Raw genomic sequence first — 19,173 nt, forward strand, 5'->3', positions numbered from 1 at the left:
CAGCAGGAAGCACTGTTTACATAATGAGCAGCATTCTTGGCTTTAATCAGTTTTCCCATTAGTATTTCAAATGACCTTTGGCCTTCCCACATCCCCTGAGTAGGGTGGCATTGTGCTGAGCACATATTATCGTTTTTATTGGCATCATTTCCAGATACTAGAAAGTCCCCTGCCAGCAAACACTGGTGACCTCTGGTTGCCTTTGAAAGTACAACTCGTTCTGAGCAGTTTCACTGAGCGCTTTCAATAAAAGTTACCTATTAAACTGAAGATACCTATGTATATCAAACAGTGTGACTTATGCAAGAGAGAACTGCAAGTTTCAAAGCCAGTAGAAATGTTTTTAAAAGACTTGCACCATACGTCATGTTTAGAGGAATGGCAAAGGAGGCTACAGGGAAGTAAAAGGAGGACCATGGAATCATTTACAGTCATTAACTCAAAAATTTTTAAATGTTATCAGCAAATGCTTTAAGAACAAGCTATATAAAATTTTTGAGCAGATTAAGAATGTAATTACATGCAATTGCTCTGAAGGATTTAATAGCTACAAACACGTAAAACTGCATTTGTTAAAGTTATCTGAGGCTTATAACAATGTCGCCTTTAAAAATAATGCAAGAGGACTTCCCTGGCAGTCCAGTGGTTAAGACTCGGCGCTTCCACTGCAGGGGGCAGAGGGTTCCCTGGTTGGGGAACTAAGATCCTGCATGCTGTACAATGAAGCCAAAATAATAATAATAATACGAAAAATGTAGTAGGTGTTAGATGATGTGAATGGCAGGGAAGGGGCCATTGAGAGGAGAGGTGGAGCCCAGCCAGAGGAGTTGGGAGAAGTCTTAGCTTTGTAAGAATCTGTCACAGTTTCATTTTGAGTCTCATCTTCTCACGCAATCATTTCTTTCTCCTTTGGCATCTCCCAATCAGCGACATTATTAGGAAACATATGTTTGGTTTTTAAAGTAAATTTATGGCAGAGTGAAAAAAATGTAAGGGTTCTATGGTACTCCCCTCACACAGGGAACAGCATAAGAGTATTTTTAAAGGAAAGGCTGGGTATCCCCAAGCCATAGCCACTTTATTGAGAGAGACCACACAAATGTAATAAAAAACTATATTCGGGATGCTGAGAGCTAGGTAGCATTTAAGGAATCCTGTATTATTCCAAAACAGCTGATTTATAAGCTGTGGTAGAGAAATTCAGGAGGCTCAACAGGAAACACAGAGGGGAGGAGAAAGTGATGATGGTCTTGCTGGAGAAACAGTCTACTGGTCCCAGTCATTTTGCAGCACAGATTCACTAATTTGATTTCCTGACATCCTTATCTTTGAAGTGGAAGCTACAGATGCCAGCAAGTGTGCAGCCAGAGATGGTAAAAGTTCTGGTGGGGCTTTAATCCAGTAGAATTACATTTAGGTTTACGTTAGTAAACACTCAGGTTGTTGTCATGGACATGACAGATGAATTGATTTTTATTTTTCACACCATATTTCCTTGGTAGTTCTCTGAAGGAAAACAACTTCATTTATTTTTTAGGATAGGGAAATGATCTAATTATTTCATAGCTTTTTATGAGTGTGTATTATTTGTGGGTTTGCATTGTTTCAGATTTTAACTGGCTGGCATCAGCCACAACAGTGAAGAATGAAGTTTTATGAACATCGCCTTACAGCATTGGTTCATACTGTTCCCTCAATGTATTTATTGTAATAAGGGAAATAGCAGAGCTCTTTCAGGAAAGCTAGCAATTTGATCTTATAAACAGGATGTTCTATAACTGAAGATCTTAAGTGTAAAAAGTGCTGACAGATTGCTTATTTTGGAGCACCAAAATAAAATAAAAGTGTGTACTTCTGACTAATACACAATTTTTTTTTTCTTTAAAAGGATGTAGGAACCAAGAAAGGCACCTTAGTGAGTTATGTGATGGCATGCAGTATTGGAAACATTACTATCCAGGATCTGAAGGATCCTGTTCGAATTAAAATCAAACATACAAGGACTCAGGTAAGGAAAAGCTACAAATAGCCATGGAACAGAGGCAGACTGTTTGATAGAATTGTGGGGCCTTTTTAAAAATATATGATTAGAAGTAACTAGTACTTTTTTTGCAGGGGGCAGTTTTCCACAAAGGCGAGACCAGCTAGTCAGGTAGTGCCGTAATGTCCTGGTGAACAGTGGCGGCAGGGCAGGGGTGGGATGGGGGGAGTTAAGTCTTGTCTAGGATTCAGTCATCTGAAGGAGAGTAAGAGTGAAGGAAAGAGTCACACCTTTTGAGAAACAACGTATAATTACTTCAGCTAACTTAGATGTAGACGCACAGTTGTGTCATTAAAGGTTTTGGTTGTCTTTTTAAAGTCAGAGATTACTGAAACTAGGAAAGCAGAAGGGAAATGGGAGAAACAGAAGAGAGTTGACATTTTTGGGGAGCTTAGCAGTTGTCTAAAATCTTGGCAAATGTTGTGCTTTTTTTTTTTTTTTGCTTCATTACCCTTGCTGTCATCTGTTTATTTGATAAAATTATGTGGGGTTCTTATTGTCTTAAATGGCCCAACCACAGTTTTCCCCTGATTTATAGACGTTCCCAGTCATGATTTGACCATTAGGCAGGCAGGAAGGCAGGCAGGAAGTGAGCTGGCTGATAAGGACTAAGGCTTGGAACTGAAGTCCTCTAAGAATTAGCCCTGCTTTGTCACGAAACCTCTGAGACTTCCCTGTTCTACCCTTTGGCCTCCTTTGTTTCAGATCCTTCATCTATAAAAAAATTTTTATTGTGGTAAAATATACATAACATAAAATTTACTATTTTAACCATTTTTAAGTGTATAGTTCTGTGGAATTAAATACATTCACGTTGTTCTGCAACCATCACTACATCCATCTCCAGAACTTATTCATCTTCCCCAACTGAAACTATGTCCCCATGAAACAACTCCCGTCGCCCCTCCCGCAACCCCTGGAAACTGCCATTCTACTGTCTCCATGAATTTGACTACTCTGGTATCTCATATAAGTGGAATCATGCAGTATTTGTCCTTTTGTGACTGGCTTATTTCACTTGGTATTTTCAAGTTCCATCCATATTATAGCATGTGTCAGAATTTCCTTCCTTTTTAAGCCTGGGTAATATTCCATTGCATACACATACACACACACACACACACACACACACACACACGCATGCACACACACACACACATTTTGTTTATCCATTCATTCATTGATGGGTACTTTGGCTGTTTCCACCTTTGGCTATTGTGAATAATGCTGCTGTGAGCATGGTTGTACAAATATCTGTTTGAGTCCCTGCTTTCAGTTCTTTTGGGCATATACCTAGTCATAAAGGAGAGTTTTGAAGATGAAGTGAAATTTTAGTGTAAAGAGCCTTGCTAAATGCTGAGAATTGCACTTTATGATGAGACATAATTAGTAACCTGCAGATAAATGGTAACCTGATCCCTCTGCAGTTGTAGTTGATTTCCATTTGAAGTCTGTGAGAGCAAAACCCCTAAGCTGCCTGCTGTTCTTTGGTCATATTGCCGTGACTAATTATGACCTAATTATGACCTATTTCTTTGTGAAAACCTTAGCATTTTTACTCTTTTCCCATGTTCAAATTGTATGATTTTTCATTTATTTGAAACACAGTTTCACATGTTTGTTCTTATGTTAATATAGGCTGTGCCTCGTCCCATCTGTGCCTTCTGGGATCTGAACAAAAACGGTACGTTCTAAAATGTTGGCTGTCTTAATAACAACTGAATTTTCAACATTGTTAGACACCCCCGTTTTCTTTAATTCCATCCCAAATCAGAGTGAGTCACAATGTAAGTGTGAGGGCAACTGAGCTGCAAAATTTAGTTTAGGTAGCTTGAGAAGTGAATTCTAATTTCTGTAACTTTTTCTTCATTGCAAGAAGAAATAGGCAGACTTGACTTTTTTTTTAAACAAAGCACGTCTGATTTCAGTTATTTATAAACTATAGCATACGTTTTTATTGCTACTTTTAGATGAATGTCAATATACATTTGACCACATTCTTCTAGGACACTTCTGAGGAGAGTATTTGATGTGCATAAGGCCTGCAATTTAAAATCCAGCTTCCAGACCACAGATTATGGGGGGAAATCATATTAGAGGATTGTAACTCTAGGAATGGTTATAATGGATACATGTTACTTGAAAGAATTGAACTGCCTCCAGAATGACATTTGACAGTCAAGAGAGAAAGGCAGAATTAAGGGTAATCACTAGGTGTGAAGTGTGGAGATGTCTGTGAAGGGAAGGGAAGTGGCAAAACCGCCCACCTCTGCCCTATAAGGGTCACCTTCCCTTGGGGTTCCCCAGTGGGATTATGGTGGCCCAATCAAACAAGCGCCAGTGCAGGCTGCTCCTCAGAACTGTAGCCTGAAGTTGTCCCAAACCTCTTTTTTTGATACTCCTATCTTAGCTGGGAAGTTTTTGTTGTTGTTTGGTTTCTAGTTGCAGTTTTGAGAAGATCCTGATTTACTAGCTACATAGTTAAAAATGATATCACCTTGTAGTCTTCAAATACTCTTCAAATATATGAGTTGTTCATATTCCATAGCATACCGTAAAAGTCAGATAAGATGTGTTAAAGGCATTTATAGTAAGTTGTCTCTGTGCTGCTTTGTACATAGTAGCATGTTCCAAGGAAGCTGAACTTCTTTGTTCTCATGTCTTCACAGAGATATAGATTGACCAAGGGGGTAAAAAATTGTGCTGATCTCTAGAGACTTTGTTAGTCTATAACATATTTGAAAAGGGATATTCTTTTTATGGAAGTTGACTTTAAAATATATTAAATAGGGCTTCCCTGGTGGCGCAGTGCTTGAGAGTCCGCCTGCCGATGCAGGAGACGCGGGTTCGTGCCCCGTTTCGGGAAGATCCCACATGCCGCGGAGCGGCTGGGCCCGTGAGCCATGGCCACTGAGCCTGCGCATCCGGAGCCTGTGCTCCGCAAATGGGAGAGGCCACAACAGTGAGAGGCCCGCATAACGCAAGAAAAAAAAAAAAATATATATATATATATATTAAATAAATAATATATCAATTAATATATTAATATATTTATGTTAAATATATATTTATATTACATATAATCTATTAAATAAATATGTCTATAAATATACTTAAATAAGTAAAATACATGTTAAAATATTAAAATGTATTAAAATGTAAAAACTGAATTTTTCGCAGACCCCTGAAACACTTCAGTAGAACACAGGTGAAAACCACCACCTAATCTCTGACTGACCACCTAGCACTAACATTCTATGATCCCAGGAATTGAAATTATTTTGTGTACTAGCAACTTTCAGGATAGTATCCATGTTACAGACAAACTGCAAAGCAGAAGAGTCTGAGGCATATTTCCCCAAGGGAAAGCTCATCCATTACAGAGAAGGAATGTTATTCCTGCTGTTATTTTCACACTGTTTGTTGACTTCCTCCTTCAGAAGGTTCTGGATTTTGGAACACTTCAGGATGTGTCGCACACAAAGATTCAGACGCCAGCGAGACGGTCTGCCTGTGTAACCACCTGACCCACTTTGGGATTCTGATGGTAGGGGAGGAACATCTAAACACATTTTGAAATGACATAATTTTGGAAGGCATATTTCTTTTTGTGAGTCCACCTTTTTAGATTACGTGTTTGGGGAGTTTTTTTCCTGATAATTTTCAAGCGTATCCTGAATCTTGATTCTTGATGAAGAATCCGTTGAGAGAGATCATATATTTAAAAAGTGCAAGATAAGTATAGAGACGAATCTTACTGTTTTTTTTCCTTTGGCTTTAACGGTAATGATAAATAATCCCAGAAACAAGAAAATCACCATGAAACCCTTGAATTAAGAGATAAACAGAGTTAGGGAGATGGAGAGAGAGGGAGGGAGGGAGAGACAGAAAAGTTAAAGAGGAAGAAAATGTCGGGTTTTACTAACATGGAAGGGTGCTATGAAAAATTTCATCAAAAACTGTCTTTCTTATAATATGTTATCACTTGTATGTTTGAATGTTACTTTGTACCAGGTACTGTGCTTGGTGATCCAATTGTTACCCCCAAATGACTGCAATCCCTCTCTAGAGATCACAGCCTTTTAGGCTAGACTAGTGACTAGGATAGCACAGAGGCTTCAAGCCTGCAATGGAGATGATGGGTGTTACGTTTCACTCACCACTAGGCCTTCATCATTCTTTCCTTTCTTTCTTCATGCCTTCTTTCCCTTGGCCCTAGTTTTATCTCATTAGCCAGCCTGTTCTACAGTTTTAAGCAGAAATTAGATTGCGTTGATTTGTTTTTTCAGCCCACCAAATTTTCAAGAGCCACCTTACAACCAGCAACTTGTGCGACTACATCCACAGACTTACACCTTTTACCTTATAACCTGATATGCTTGTGTGTCTCCAGACACTTTCCTGGTGCGAAGTACACCCTCCAGATCATAACAGAGCCATTGTTTCTGTATAGTTTCCATAAGCGGGATCAAACCAAATTTGTTTTTTAGTTGGAGATGGGAGTAATGTGTACTGAGGCAATAAAGCTTTTCGAATTCGAATCACAGACATCAAGATATGTTTATCCCGTCCCTTAAATCTTACAGCTACTTCCTGTGGCACTGGAAGGAAACAGCAAGGAACTGTGGGATGCAGTGATTGGCTCATGGATCTACCTGGCCTATGTAAATGGCCATTGTCATATAAGCAACCGTGCACGTTGTATTTTTCCTGACAGTCCAGTACTTAAAGCTCTGAGGGATAAGACCAAGTCATTTAAAAAGAGGACAGTCATACAAATACTGCATGATTCCTCTTACTTGAGGCATCTAAAATAGTCAAAGGTATAGAAGTAGACAATAGAACGATGGTTATCAGGGGATGGAGGGAGGGATATATGGGGAGTTGTTTAATGAGTATATAAAGTTACAGTTATACAAGGGGAGTAAGTTCCAGAGATCTGCTATATAAAATAGTTAACAATACGGTATTGCACACTTAAAATTTTGTTAGGAGGGTAGATTTCATGTTAAGTTTTCTTACCTCAGAAACAAAAGCAAATGAAAAAGGAACACAAGACACTTGTGGAGGCGATGGATATATTTATTACCTGGATTGTGGTGATGTTAACACAAGTGTATACATAAGTTCAAACTCACCAAATTGTATACATTAATTATGTGCAATTGTTTCTTTACCAATTATATATCAATAAAGCTGGGGAAAAAAAACAGTAAAAAAAAAAAAAAAGGACAGTCATAAAAAATAACTTAACTTTCCCAAAATATAAATGTTTTCATTTACTGCCAGACCATGAAAATGAACAATTAAACTATAGCATGTTTTCCCTAAGTAATTAAAAATAAAACCCTCAGTTTTCTTCCATATTCTCTTTTTTCTGAAAAGTGACAGCATCATTCTTTCATAAAACACTTATTTTGCATCATTAATCTTTCAGGTATGTAAGATTTAGCTTAATTCATTGAATTATTTCAACTGCATGTGTGTTTGAGCATGATAGTGTGTATCATAAGTCTAATATTAGATAAATAGATAACAGTAACACAGTCACTATTCAGAGGTGACCTATAAGTAACCAAAGTTTGGCTTCCTGTTACTTTGAATGGTTAGTTTTTCCAAATATTGTTTAAATTTTGTTATGAATTTGTAATTATATATTACTTTTTCGGTTGTCACTTGATTAAATAATTAGTTTACATGTATATGGATATGTGCATTTTTCAGTGCTATTTTTCCATTTTCCACTGTGGCTGCTTTTATAAGATTCTAAACTTCTGGAAGAAAAACTTCCCAGAATTTATCTTTTCTGGTGATGTGCCCATATCCTTTCAGCTTTTCCAGACCACCACAACCTTGTTAAGAGTCTTTCTTGATGTATAAACGCTGTATTCACTTGTGTAAGATATTCCCAGAGTCTACCTTGCTCCATGACACATTCACCACATGAGAAATTTAAAAACATACCCCAGATTCATAATTATATCTTCTAATCTACAAATGTATGAAAAATTTCATATCCTCTGCTACATTTATTTGTAGTAAAACTGATTTTCATATTTTTAACATTAGTACATTCTCATGTTGGCTAAATCAGAGTAATCAATATTTTCATATTCTTCATTCTCCTAAAGTATAAAACAGCATGAGAACTGTGTGTAAATGTATAACCGTGAACAGTATTATTTTTTTCAATTTACATTTTAAATTGTGGCTTTAATTGTGACTTGCAAGTATACTGCCTCATCTAAATGGGAGCCGTAGGTTTTTCAAGAGGTAATGACAAGTCCTTTGGAGGTTCCCAAGGTATTTCTCTGACCTCGTCAAATCCTGGAGTAACCAAAATGTTGGTCGGGGTAAAAGCTACCAGTGAGTCAAGAGGCACTGACTCAAAACCCATCCCTTGTGCCGTGGGAGTCCCACTTCCTCCCAGTGTTTTGAGGGATTCCTGGAGGATAGGGACGGTCCTCTCTGACCTGAGTCTCCGCGCCCACTGAATTCCATCACTTTGTGCATTTCTTGGTGTTACAGGGAACCTGTTACCAGCTCCTCCCTGCCTCAGCGAAACCTGGAACTGAGCCCTGTCTCATGAATACACTCATACAGATACCACTTCCTGGAGGTCTTTGTGTCAGTAGCAGATTTTATTGACATTTTGGTGAAAAGTAAAGAAAGTTAACATTATAGAATGAAAACTTATAACACAAACTTTTTTCGTAGTTTGAGACCTAAAAGTTTAAACCAGATATTCCTTTTGGAATATGTCCCTTCTCCAAGAAGGCTCCGTTTTCAAACATCTGCATAATGGAGATGTCTTTCTCCTCCAACCAAGGTTTGAGTGGTTGGTCTTCATTCAAGATTTATCCCTAACCCAATTCTACATTTAAGGAAGAAAAGAAAGATTTTCCTACCAGGCCTGGACTTTGCAAGTCTGCCTCCCTCTGCACAGTGAAATTAAAATTAAGGCTTCAGTATTCACATGCTAGAAAATGTTTACTTTTTCCCCTCACAACAACCCCTAACACTTTTAAGTGGCACCCTTTCAGGTCTATAGGTATCAAAAAACTATGACCCCCAAACTCTTGGTGGCTTCTCATTTATGAAAAAACAAAAAAAAAACAAAAAAAAAACAAAAAAACAGACACCACCCCACCTGATACATACCTAGCTCTGAAATGACCACAGTAAGAGCCTCTGCACTATTCTCTGACTGGGCAGCCACACACCAGCACCAGCCTCTGGCTGTCTCGGCTGAGCCCCTCCCTACCAATCAAAGAACCCAGGGCCCACGTAAAGGCTTGGTCACAGGGCCACGGTGGCCTCCATTTTCACTTGTGTCCCTAGCCTTGCAAACGATAGGAAGGGTCTGGTCATTTATTATGCAAGACAATGACCTCCTCTCCAGTTTGTTAGGGCCCCAGTGGTTTTGCTCTTCTAGTTATACTGATGTGCAAAGAGCTTGGGTAACAGGGTAATGATAAAAAAAAAAACATGTGCAACTCTCTCAAATAATGCTACATTTTTGTTTCATGGAGTGATCCACAAGAGTGCAATAAACGGAAATTCCAGTACAGGCATACCTCAAAGATTTTTTTGTGGGTTCAGTTCCAGACCACTGCAATAAAGCAAATATTGAGAGAAAATGAGTCACACGAATTTTGGGGTTTCCCAGTGCATATAAAAGTTATGTTTATACTATACTATAGTCTGTTAATGTGCAATAGCATTATCTCTAAAAAAGCAATGTAGATACCTTAATTAAAAAATTTTTATTGCTCTAAAAAATGCTAACCATCATCTGAGCTTCAGTGAATCATAGCAGTAACATCACAGGTCACTGATCACAGGTCACCATAACAAATATAATAATAATGAAAAAGTTTGAAATATTGTGAAAATTACCAAAGTATGACACAGAGACCCGAAGTGAGCAGATGCTGTTAGAAAAATGGCTTGACTCAGAGTTGCCACAAACCTTCAGTTTGTAAAAAATGCAGTATCTGCAAAGTACAATGAAGGGAAGCACAATAAAACGAGGTACGCGTGTCCTGATTTACACTGTTGTTTTTAGCCCCTAAGACTGAGCTGAGATTCTAAGTGCTATCCGTGACCTTTCTAATAAAACAAAACACCGTTTTCATGAAAAGAGAGATTCTTACAACTGCTTCTCATGTTTTTGGTAGGACCTTCAAGGAACTGCCTCACAGTTGGATGCAAAAAACACTAAAGTCCTCACCTTCATTACCAATATTGGGTGTGGAATATCTGCTATTTTTTCAGCAGCTACCCTCCTGACATATGTGGCTTTTGAGTAAGTATTTTCTTTTTCTATCTGCCAAATCCAGAGCTAACTGTCCCAGAATGTGAATAAGAGAATTGCCTCAGCTTTTAAAAACACATATACACTTTGTGAATTACGTACAGTGGTTCAGTTTTAATGTTCAGATTTCTTATAAGATATATCATGAATTTCCCACCTTTAGAATCTTAATTTATAGTTACTATATTTCTATTTAAAATGTATTTAAGCCTGTTAGAGATGATTAGCATTTAAGTAAATAACAGTTGTATGAAATGCTCTTTACATGGTAAAAGATGAAAACATTTGCTTCACAAATCTTATAAAATTGGTTTTGAAACAGGAATTTTTTTTAAAAAAAGGATCCTGACCTTATTAAAAATCAAGAAACTTCAACAAATTTTAGGGAAATTGTTTTTCAACAAAGATATCATTTTTTATAAATCTAAAATTTTTCCTGGATTAAAAAAATCAATCTGGGCTTCCCTGGTGGCACAGTGGTTGAGAGTTCTCCTGCCGATGCAGGGGACACGGGTTCATGCCCCGGTCCGGGAAGATCCCACATGCCGCGGAGCAGCTGGGCCCATGAGCCATGGCCGCTGAGCCTGCGCATCCGGAGCCTGTGCTCCGCAGCGGAGGAGGCCACAACACTGAGAGGCCCGTGTACCGCAAAACAAAACAAAACAAAACAAAACAAAAAAATCAATCTGTTGTAACCAATTAATTAGAAATTTTGGAAACCGTTTTGAAATAAAATTAGTATTTAAAAAAGTCTTTATAATTTGCCAAATACTCCTATATCTTTAGCCCTCCTCCTAGTGGAACCATGTCATAAAGATGGTACTACCTAGGCTATTGCAGAGCCGCATAAGATACGAATTTACTGCCTGTGCTTAAAAGATTTATTTACAATATTATTCTCGTATATCTCTCTTTTGTCCTTTTTAAGAAAATTACGAAGGGATTATCCCTCCAAAATCTTGATGAACCTGAGTACAGCCCTGCTGTTCCTGAATCTCCTCTTCCTCCTGGATGGCTGGATCACCTCGTTTCATGTGGATGGACTTTGCACGGCCATTGCAGCCCTGCTGCATTTCTTCCTTCTAGCTACCTTTACCTGGATGGGGCTAGAAGCGATTCATATGTACATTGCTCTGGTTAAAGTATTTAACACTTACATTCGCCGATACATACTGAAATTCTGCATCATTGGCTGGGGTAAGCCTCCTAAATTTTGTTTTCTTTTTTTCCATCATGGAAATCACTAGGTTCTCATAGGAAAATCCTATTTTTAAAGAATAGCACTGCTAAAAGAAACTTCAAAATTGTGAATAATGTGGATGTGATATACATAACCTAAGGAAGGGGCTTCCTCAGAACGGTGTTTTTAAAAACTGTTCAACATTCTTCACTAAAGTCAGGAGTAAAGGGAAAAAACCCTTGCTCTCCTGAGTCACCACCACCTTATTTCCTGTGTCCAGAGCAAGCCCACGCAAGTCTGAAGAGGCAGCTGGCAGACAGTGGTGCATTTCTATTATATTTCAAAATAGAAAGGCCAGCTCAGACTCCTAACTCTACTCGCCCTAAACACATGCCCATGTCTTGGAAACCTGAGCAAGAAGGTTATTTTTGTGTGTGCAACCAGAATACTGACAGAATTCTTGCTTTGAGCTTCTTACCATGATTCCTCAGCCACACATGGACAGCTGTGTTAGCCTGTTTGCAGTCTTCTCATTGGGCTCCTTTATCTGGGTTTTGTATTGGGCCAGGCATTTTAGAGCTTTCTCACAAATCTCTTTTTCAGATAGCCATGTAGAAATGAGATGTTTCCAAGGTGTTCAGTACCACCTTAGGAGGCAATGAAAGCACCTTTCAGGGAATTCAGGTGGTATAGCGTTTCCCCACTGAAATATACATGGAAATACTATATTGGTTCTCTTGAGAGAAAATACTATAAAGACTTTATGTCCCCATTGTTTTCCCCCCAACTTTTTCTAAAGACTTTTCTTTCTATAGAAAGGGGCAAAATGAAGCTGTAGTTACCTTCTTACCTGAACTCAGGCAGTCTGACAGGTGTCATTAATGAAACTACATTTTCTGGCGCAGCATACAGTATAAATCAGGTCCTGGTACTCTAGTGGGTACCAGTAAGCAAACAGAATATTTAAATATCTGTCATTTAAGAGTAGGTTTAGATTGTTTCTAATTAAAGTTGTATGTTTCACACCACAAAAGGGATTTTATTGTTGTTTTTAACCAAGTTGCCTGTTCTAAGAAATTTGATTCTATGATATGGAGTGTTTTCTTTCTTTTTTTTCCCCCTTGCCATTATCAGTCTTATAAAGCAGTCTTCAGATGCTTCAGAAAAGTTGTTTCTATCATGGTCTTGTTATAACAGGTCTGCCTGCCTTAGTTGTGTCCATTATTCTAGCAAGCAGAAACCAAAATGAAGTTTATGGAAAAGAGAGTTATGGAAAAGAACAAGGTGATGAATTGTAAGTAATAAAAGCTTGTTGGGAATTTATTTGTGATGAGTATGTATCCTCTGTTTGCTGAAGTTTAGTGTGAGTTTCCATCCCAATAGTGAGTGAGCCTCTATTTTGGAAGGTTAAAGTGTATTTGCATGTCTTTGCCAAGGTCTCTGCTACACCACAGATGAATTCAGTTGAATGCTCTGAACTGTGTGAGCTGCTTTTCCACATTAATATTGTGCTTTCTCATCTGGGGGAATTCAGAATAAGTATAAGATACTATCTTCTAGACACAGAAGACCTATTCTATCTGAGGAGATTCTGTAATGTTCCCACCTCCTTAAACCACACACATCTTCGAGAGAGTTAAGTAGCAGCATCGGGCAGTGAAGGATTCAGTGCCAATATGAGTGTTGTGTGGAAGTGGAGAGAGTGGATCTTGAATAATTTGGAAAATTCCCTTCAGATTTTGAGGTCACTGAAGCTAAGATTTTTAAACTATTCAGTTTTGGCAATTAGTTCTCTTATATTTTATGTAGTACATGGTACTCAATATTGTTATTTGTTGATTGAATGAATTACTGAATGAATAAAGAGCTTACTCCTGACTGTGATGCCACATTTCTGTGCACATTTCATGGATGGATAAAAATTTTATATCCAGTCAGTATCCAATCCTGTTCCATTCCTCCTGGCCGTCCCATTTATATTTCCAAAGTAGCAGTCCAAAGCCCCCACGAGAACTAGTGGGAAATAAAGGATCTAGGTCAGGAATTTCAGATTCTAGGGGAACTTCCATATGGAAAGAAAGCTCCAGGGACAAGCAGTGTCATCTGGGGGACCTTTAAAATAAGATATATTAAAAGTAGAAGTCAACACATATGTTCTAAATAAGGGAACTTAAAAAGTATGTGAGTCAACTCTTATAGAACTTTAAAGTACGACTTATTAAATTGTTGTGCCATCAACAACTTTCATTAATTGAGCATTTACTATATGCCAGGAATCAGGTTATAGGACTCAAAGATGTTCAAGACAGCTTTTGCCTTTGTGAAGGTTGTGTTCCACGGTGAAAGACACAACCAAAATGATGACCACTTACATTCGAATTTTAAGATGAATTTAATTGTCTTAAATAATTCTTCTAATATTTTTTGGTACCTAAGAACTTCCATAGTATTAGTTAGGCATTGGGGCATCTACAAATTGCAGTATTTTAATTTTACTCTTAGTTCCCTTTAAAATTACTTTCATCTATTTTCCAATCTATATCATTCTGAATATCAAGTGTATCCTTCCTGATCTCATAAGGATGTTATGATTGATGTAAGCCTTTTAATTGTGTATGAGAAGTGTCAGCATAAGAATATCAGAGTTCTACAATAAGGTCTTGCCTCAACTAAGCCAATTATATTAATAGGAATTATTTTGTCCGCAGTAATGGAATCCACAATTATGTGTGTCTTAAATAAGTAGGACTTACTCTTCTCACATGATAAGACATGATAAGATTTGGAAGAAGGCAACAACTGCCATTAATTTTGTGGTTGAAAACGTTAGGGCCAGCAATTCTACAGCTCTCTTGGCCTTCCTTTCCTCAACATAAGATGATGACTACAGCTGCAGAGCTTGCATTCATGTTTGAAGCAGAAAGAAGGAATAAGGGCTTTGCCAGCTGAGTCTGTCAAGAATAGGTGTCAAAAATCCCTTAGCAGACTCTGCTTCCATTATCATTTTGTAGAACCATGTCCACGTGGCCCTCCTTTAAATACAACGGAGACTGAGAAAGTTTCCCACCCTCAGGAGTGCAGGTGCATAAGAGAAAGGGGGTAGACATGGTTTGGGGTGAGCCAAACAGAGTGTCTTCATGCCAAGTCAGAGTTCAGGAGACCACCTTGTTTTCTTAACTGTTGACTTAAATAACTAGGTATTAAGAGGATGACTATCCAAAACAAAGCCAAAAAAAAACAAAAAACAAAAAAACAACTATGTAAACATTGAGGAAAAAACTGAGGCCCAAGAAAACGAAGTGACTTTCTAAAGGCATTTGAGGAAGGCCCAGCTATGAAATCTGCAGAAGCCCAAACTAAGCCAGGAGGAGTCTTAGGTAAACAGGGCATGATGATAAATCTCATTCTTTCTTGTCTCTTCTCCTTTAAGCTGTTGGATTAAAGATCCTGTCATATTTTATGTGACCTGTGCCGGGTATTTTGGACTCATGTTTTTCCTGAATGTCGCCATGTTCATTGTGGTGATGGTGCAGATCTGCGGGAGGAATGGCAAAAGGAGCAGCCGGACGCTACGCGAGGAGGTTCTAAGGAACCTGCGCAGTGTGGTCAGCCTGACGTTTCTACTGGGCATGACGTGGGGGTTTGCTTTCTTTGCCTGGGGACCTTTGAATGTCCCTTTCATGTACCTTTTCTCCATCTTCAATTCTTTACAAGGTAAGATAAATGGTAACCGCACCATTTTCCCTTTCTATTTTACCATATTTGCAAACAGCTTCACTGTTGGACAGATGCCATGCTGTTTCTAAGTCACTACCCCAAGTGCTGAGCACAGTTCCAGGCACAGGGTGGGTACTCGTTAAAAAGGCCTTGAATGGAGAGAAGAGGTAGAACGTCAGTTTGTTTATTTGTTTTCAGTGATATATATATACCAAGCACCTAGAAGTATGCCTGGAATATAGTAGGTGCTCAATAAATATATCTTGTTGCATGAGTGGATATAGGCAAGGAGGTGACCAACGGGAAGTGTAAAGAGAGGCACAGATGAAGTTTGCTTTCTTTACAGTTTTGCTGAGTGTTGGTGTTCTCCATGGAACCATGTGGGTATAGTGCTCTTGGCCAGAAGAATCTTTAGACTCTGTGCAGGGACAGAGCAATTCACTTTGATTCCTTGGTTCCTTGGATTTCAGAAAAAATAACAACAATCTAGTTCAGAAATGCTTATTTTTTCATAAGATATGGCAGTCAATTCAACAATCTAACAAATGGCTTGCTCTGGTTAGAAATACAAGGCTTCCTTCAAGGAGCTTACTGTCATGCTTCAGATTCTGTAACACCTACCCTAGTGTACTGTAGGATGAATATAACTTTAAAAAATTTTTTTTTATTGAAGTATAATTGATTTACAATGTTGTACCTATCTCTGCTGCACAGAAAAGTTACTCAGTTATCCACATACAGACATTCTTTTTTTTAATATTCTTTTCCATTATGATTTATCCCAAGAGATTGGATATACAGTAAGACCTTGTTATTTATCCACTCTAAATGTAATAGTTTGCATCTACCACCCCCAAATTCCCAGTCCATCCCTCTCCCTCCCCACTCTCCCATTTGGCAACCGAGAGTCTGATCCCTATGTCTGTGAGTCAGTTTCTGTTTTGTAGATAGGTTCGTTTGTGTCGTGTTTTAAATTCCACGTATAGGTGATATCATATGGTTTTTGTCTTTCTCTTTCTGACTTACTTCACATAGTATGATAATCTCTAGTTGCATTCATGTTGCTGCAAATGGCATTATTTCATTCTTTGTTATGGCTGAGTAGTATTCCATTGTGTATACGTACCACATCTTCTTTATCCATTCCTCTGTTGATGGACATTTAGGTTGTTTCCATGTTTTGGCTATTGTGAATAGTGCTGCTATGAACATAGGAGTGCATGTATCTTTTTGAATTATAGTTTTGTCCGGGTATATGCCCAGGAGTGGGATTGCTGGATCATATGGTAATTCTATTTTCAGTTTTCTGAGGAACCTCCATACTGTTTTCCATAGTGGCTGCACCAACTTACATTCCCACCAACAGCGTAGGAGGGTTCCCTTTTAGGATGAATTTAACTTTTAAGCTTAAGTGAACATAAAGTATTTTTTTGAAAATTCAATAACATTCTATAAGACATTGGATATGCCCTGTGTTGTTGATGAAACTCCTTAATGTTGGAAGCACCATGAAGCCCACACTCCAGTAGGAATGAGGTGACAAAGTTTGGAATCTTTCTGAGCAGGGCAGTATTATTGGCTTACCTGAAGCTACTGGTCACACACTTGAAGGTGTCTAGGGAAGGAAGAGCTGACTAAAGTTGAACAAATCTGAGCTGGGATGGAAAGTGTGGAAATCAGGCTTGTGCTTCTCACCAGGAGAGATGCCTAGGTAGGAGCTCCCAACAGGTGTGTATTTACCTGCCGGAGAGTGTTTACTGCTTTGCATCATACATATCTGTTTTGCTTCTCCTCCTATGTTTCCTACTAGCTCGTGAGCTCCTGTAGAAAAACCTGTCACTTAGAAGGTGCTCAATAATTATTTGTTGAATCAGTAACTGGATTGGTGGATGAAGAAGGGAGGGGCTTTGGGAATGGCCTAAGTTCAATCTGAGACTCCTCCGGCATAAATATGCATTAATTAGTTGAGCAAATTTTATTCAGATTCATTCTTCCATAACAGAGGAACTATGTAGGCTCATTATCTTTAGTGAATAAAATAATAAGCCTCAAGTACACCTCCAGAAGTTGGAAACTGACGAGGTAGCCTATGAATACCTCTGCACTGGGATCCACCTTTGTAAAGTGAGTTTTCCTCTTTTTAATCTCTTCTATCATATACAGCATAAAAGTGCCTAGACAAATATCGACAAAAATGTCCATTAACATTAGAAAATTCCATGGTTTTATATTTCAGGATTGTATATGAAAGGCACATTAATCTGCCAGCCCAACGTTGTTTTTGCTTTTAGAATTTCCTGGCAGTTTCAGCAACCTTCAACAGTTACAGTTGTCTGTTCAGCTCTGTTTCCATTAATGAGAATCGGGATGTTTTATTTTTCCCAGCGTAGGTCTTCTCTCAGGAGGGAAAAATGTTGTAAACCATCATAGAGTGAGTGTTCTTCATAAATCGCTGACTTTTAAGGCCGATTTTAAATGATATAAATTCAGAGCAGATTTCTGCACATCCAATGATATCAAAAACACCTCCTAAAAAGGAAATTTAAATTAAAAGACAGTGATACAGAGCACATGAGTCTAACAATTCCTTACTGGCCAGCCTTGTACAAAAGCTTCAGAGGACACTATGGAAAGTCATTTAATGGTTTTTATTTGCATCATTTCAGAACCTTCCATGAGAGACTTGGTTGTTAAAGGTATATGCTTTATTAAGAGAAGCGTGTAGAATTTAGACAGTTTAAAGAAACAATTCGGTGAATGCATGTTGAACTTAGGCGAACTACACTGTGTCGACTTCTTTCTAATATTCTTTATTCCAGCAAAAAAACATGACCTGATCCCTTTGTCTCATGGAGCTTATATTGTAGTAGGAGAGACTAAGGTTAATCCAATACGTCACTGTGTAAAGTGTACATGGTGGTGTTGAGAGTGCACATGACAGAAGACACATTGTCTAAGCTGAAATCTGAAGGATCAATAGGAATTAACTAGAGGAAAGGTGGGAGTAGGAGTGAGGGAAAACTGTTTCAGGTAGAGGGCACTTCATGTGCAAAAAATTTGCTGTAGTTGGTGGTTATAGCACGTACTCAAGGCATGAAAAGAAAGACTGTATAAGCTGAGAACCCAGAAAGAGCAGGAGAGTGACAGAGCAGTGGGTGTGACACAAAAGGGAGGCAAAGGCTAGACCAGAAGGGTCTCTGTTTTGATCTTCATAAGGGCAATTGGAAGTCCTTGAAAGGTTTTAGGCCTGTGGAATGTTATGAGCAGATGTACATTTTGTAAAGATGAAGTTGGACATAATGTAGAGAATGGATTAGAGCAGCCCAATAGGGACTGTAGATGAGAGGCTATTGCAATGGTCCAGGTAAGGTAAGGTGTTTTAGACTATGGTGGGAATGGGGGAGCTAGAGATACATGAGCAGAGTCAAGAGAAATTTAGAAAGTGTGCTACTGCAAAACACTTATCATTGGCTTGGTCATTAAACTCTTATTTCTGCAGTGATTAGGATAAGAAAGCTTCATGTTAGGGCTTCCCTGGTGGCGCAGTGCTTGAGAGTCCGCCTGCCGACGCAGGAGACGCGGGTTCGTGCCCCGTTTCGGGAAGATCCCACATGCCGCGGAGCGGCTGGGCCCGTGAGCCATGGCCACTGAGCCTGCGCGTCTGGAGCCTGTGCTCCGCAAATGGGAGAGGCCACAACAGTGAGAGGCACGCAAAACGCAAAAAAAAAAAAAAAAAAAAAAGAAAGCTTCATGTTAATGCGATATTGTAGTGAACTGAAGCCTGTCATTATAAGAATTAGCAGTGGCTAAAGATCTATAATGTAATGCAATATTCTGAAACCTACAACTATGCCAAAGTAAATTTTAACCTTCTCAGATTTGGCTTATAATTGAACATCTTAAAATCAGCAAGGTCAC

The 19,173-nt window shown here is 38.6% G+C and overlaps 1 protein-coding gene across 1 annotated transcript in view; it reads left to right on the top strand.

Moving 5' to 3' along the window:
* The window catches only part of ADGRG6 (adhesion G protein-coupled receptor G6), a 137,421-nt gene that overhangs the window by 102,331 nt on the left and 15,917 nt on the right, over window positions 1-19,173 (top strand). The window contains 7 exon segments of the mRNA XM_007472165.1: window positions 1,889-2,008; window positions 3,680-3,725; window positions 5,482-5,588; window positions 10,222-10,349; window positions 11,287-11,555; window positions 12,736-12,832; window positions 14,969-15,252. Of these exon segments, the coding sequence (XP_007472227.1) occupies window positions 1,889-2,008; window positions 3,680-3,725; window positions 5,482-5,588; window positions 10,222-10,349; window positions 11,287-11,555; window positions 12,736-12,832; window positions 14,969-15,252 (1,051 nt within the window).

Source organism: Lipotes vexillifer, unplaced genomic scaffold (assembly GCF_000442215.2).
Source record: "Lipotes vexillifer unplaced genomic scaffold, Lipotes_vexillifer_v1.1 scaffold112, whole genome shotgun sequence".
In the NCBI taxonomy this organism is placed as follows: Eukaryota; Metazoa; Chordata; class Mammalia; order Artiodactyla; family Lipotidae; genus Lipotes; species Lipotes vexillifer.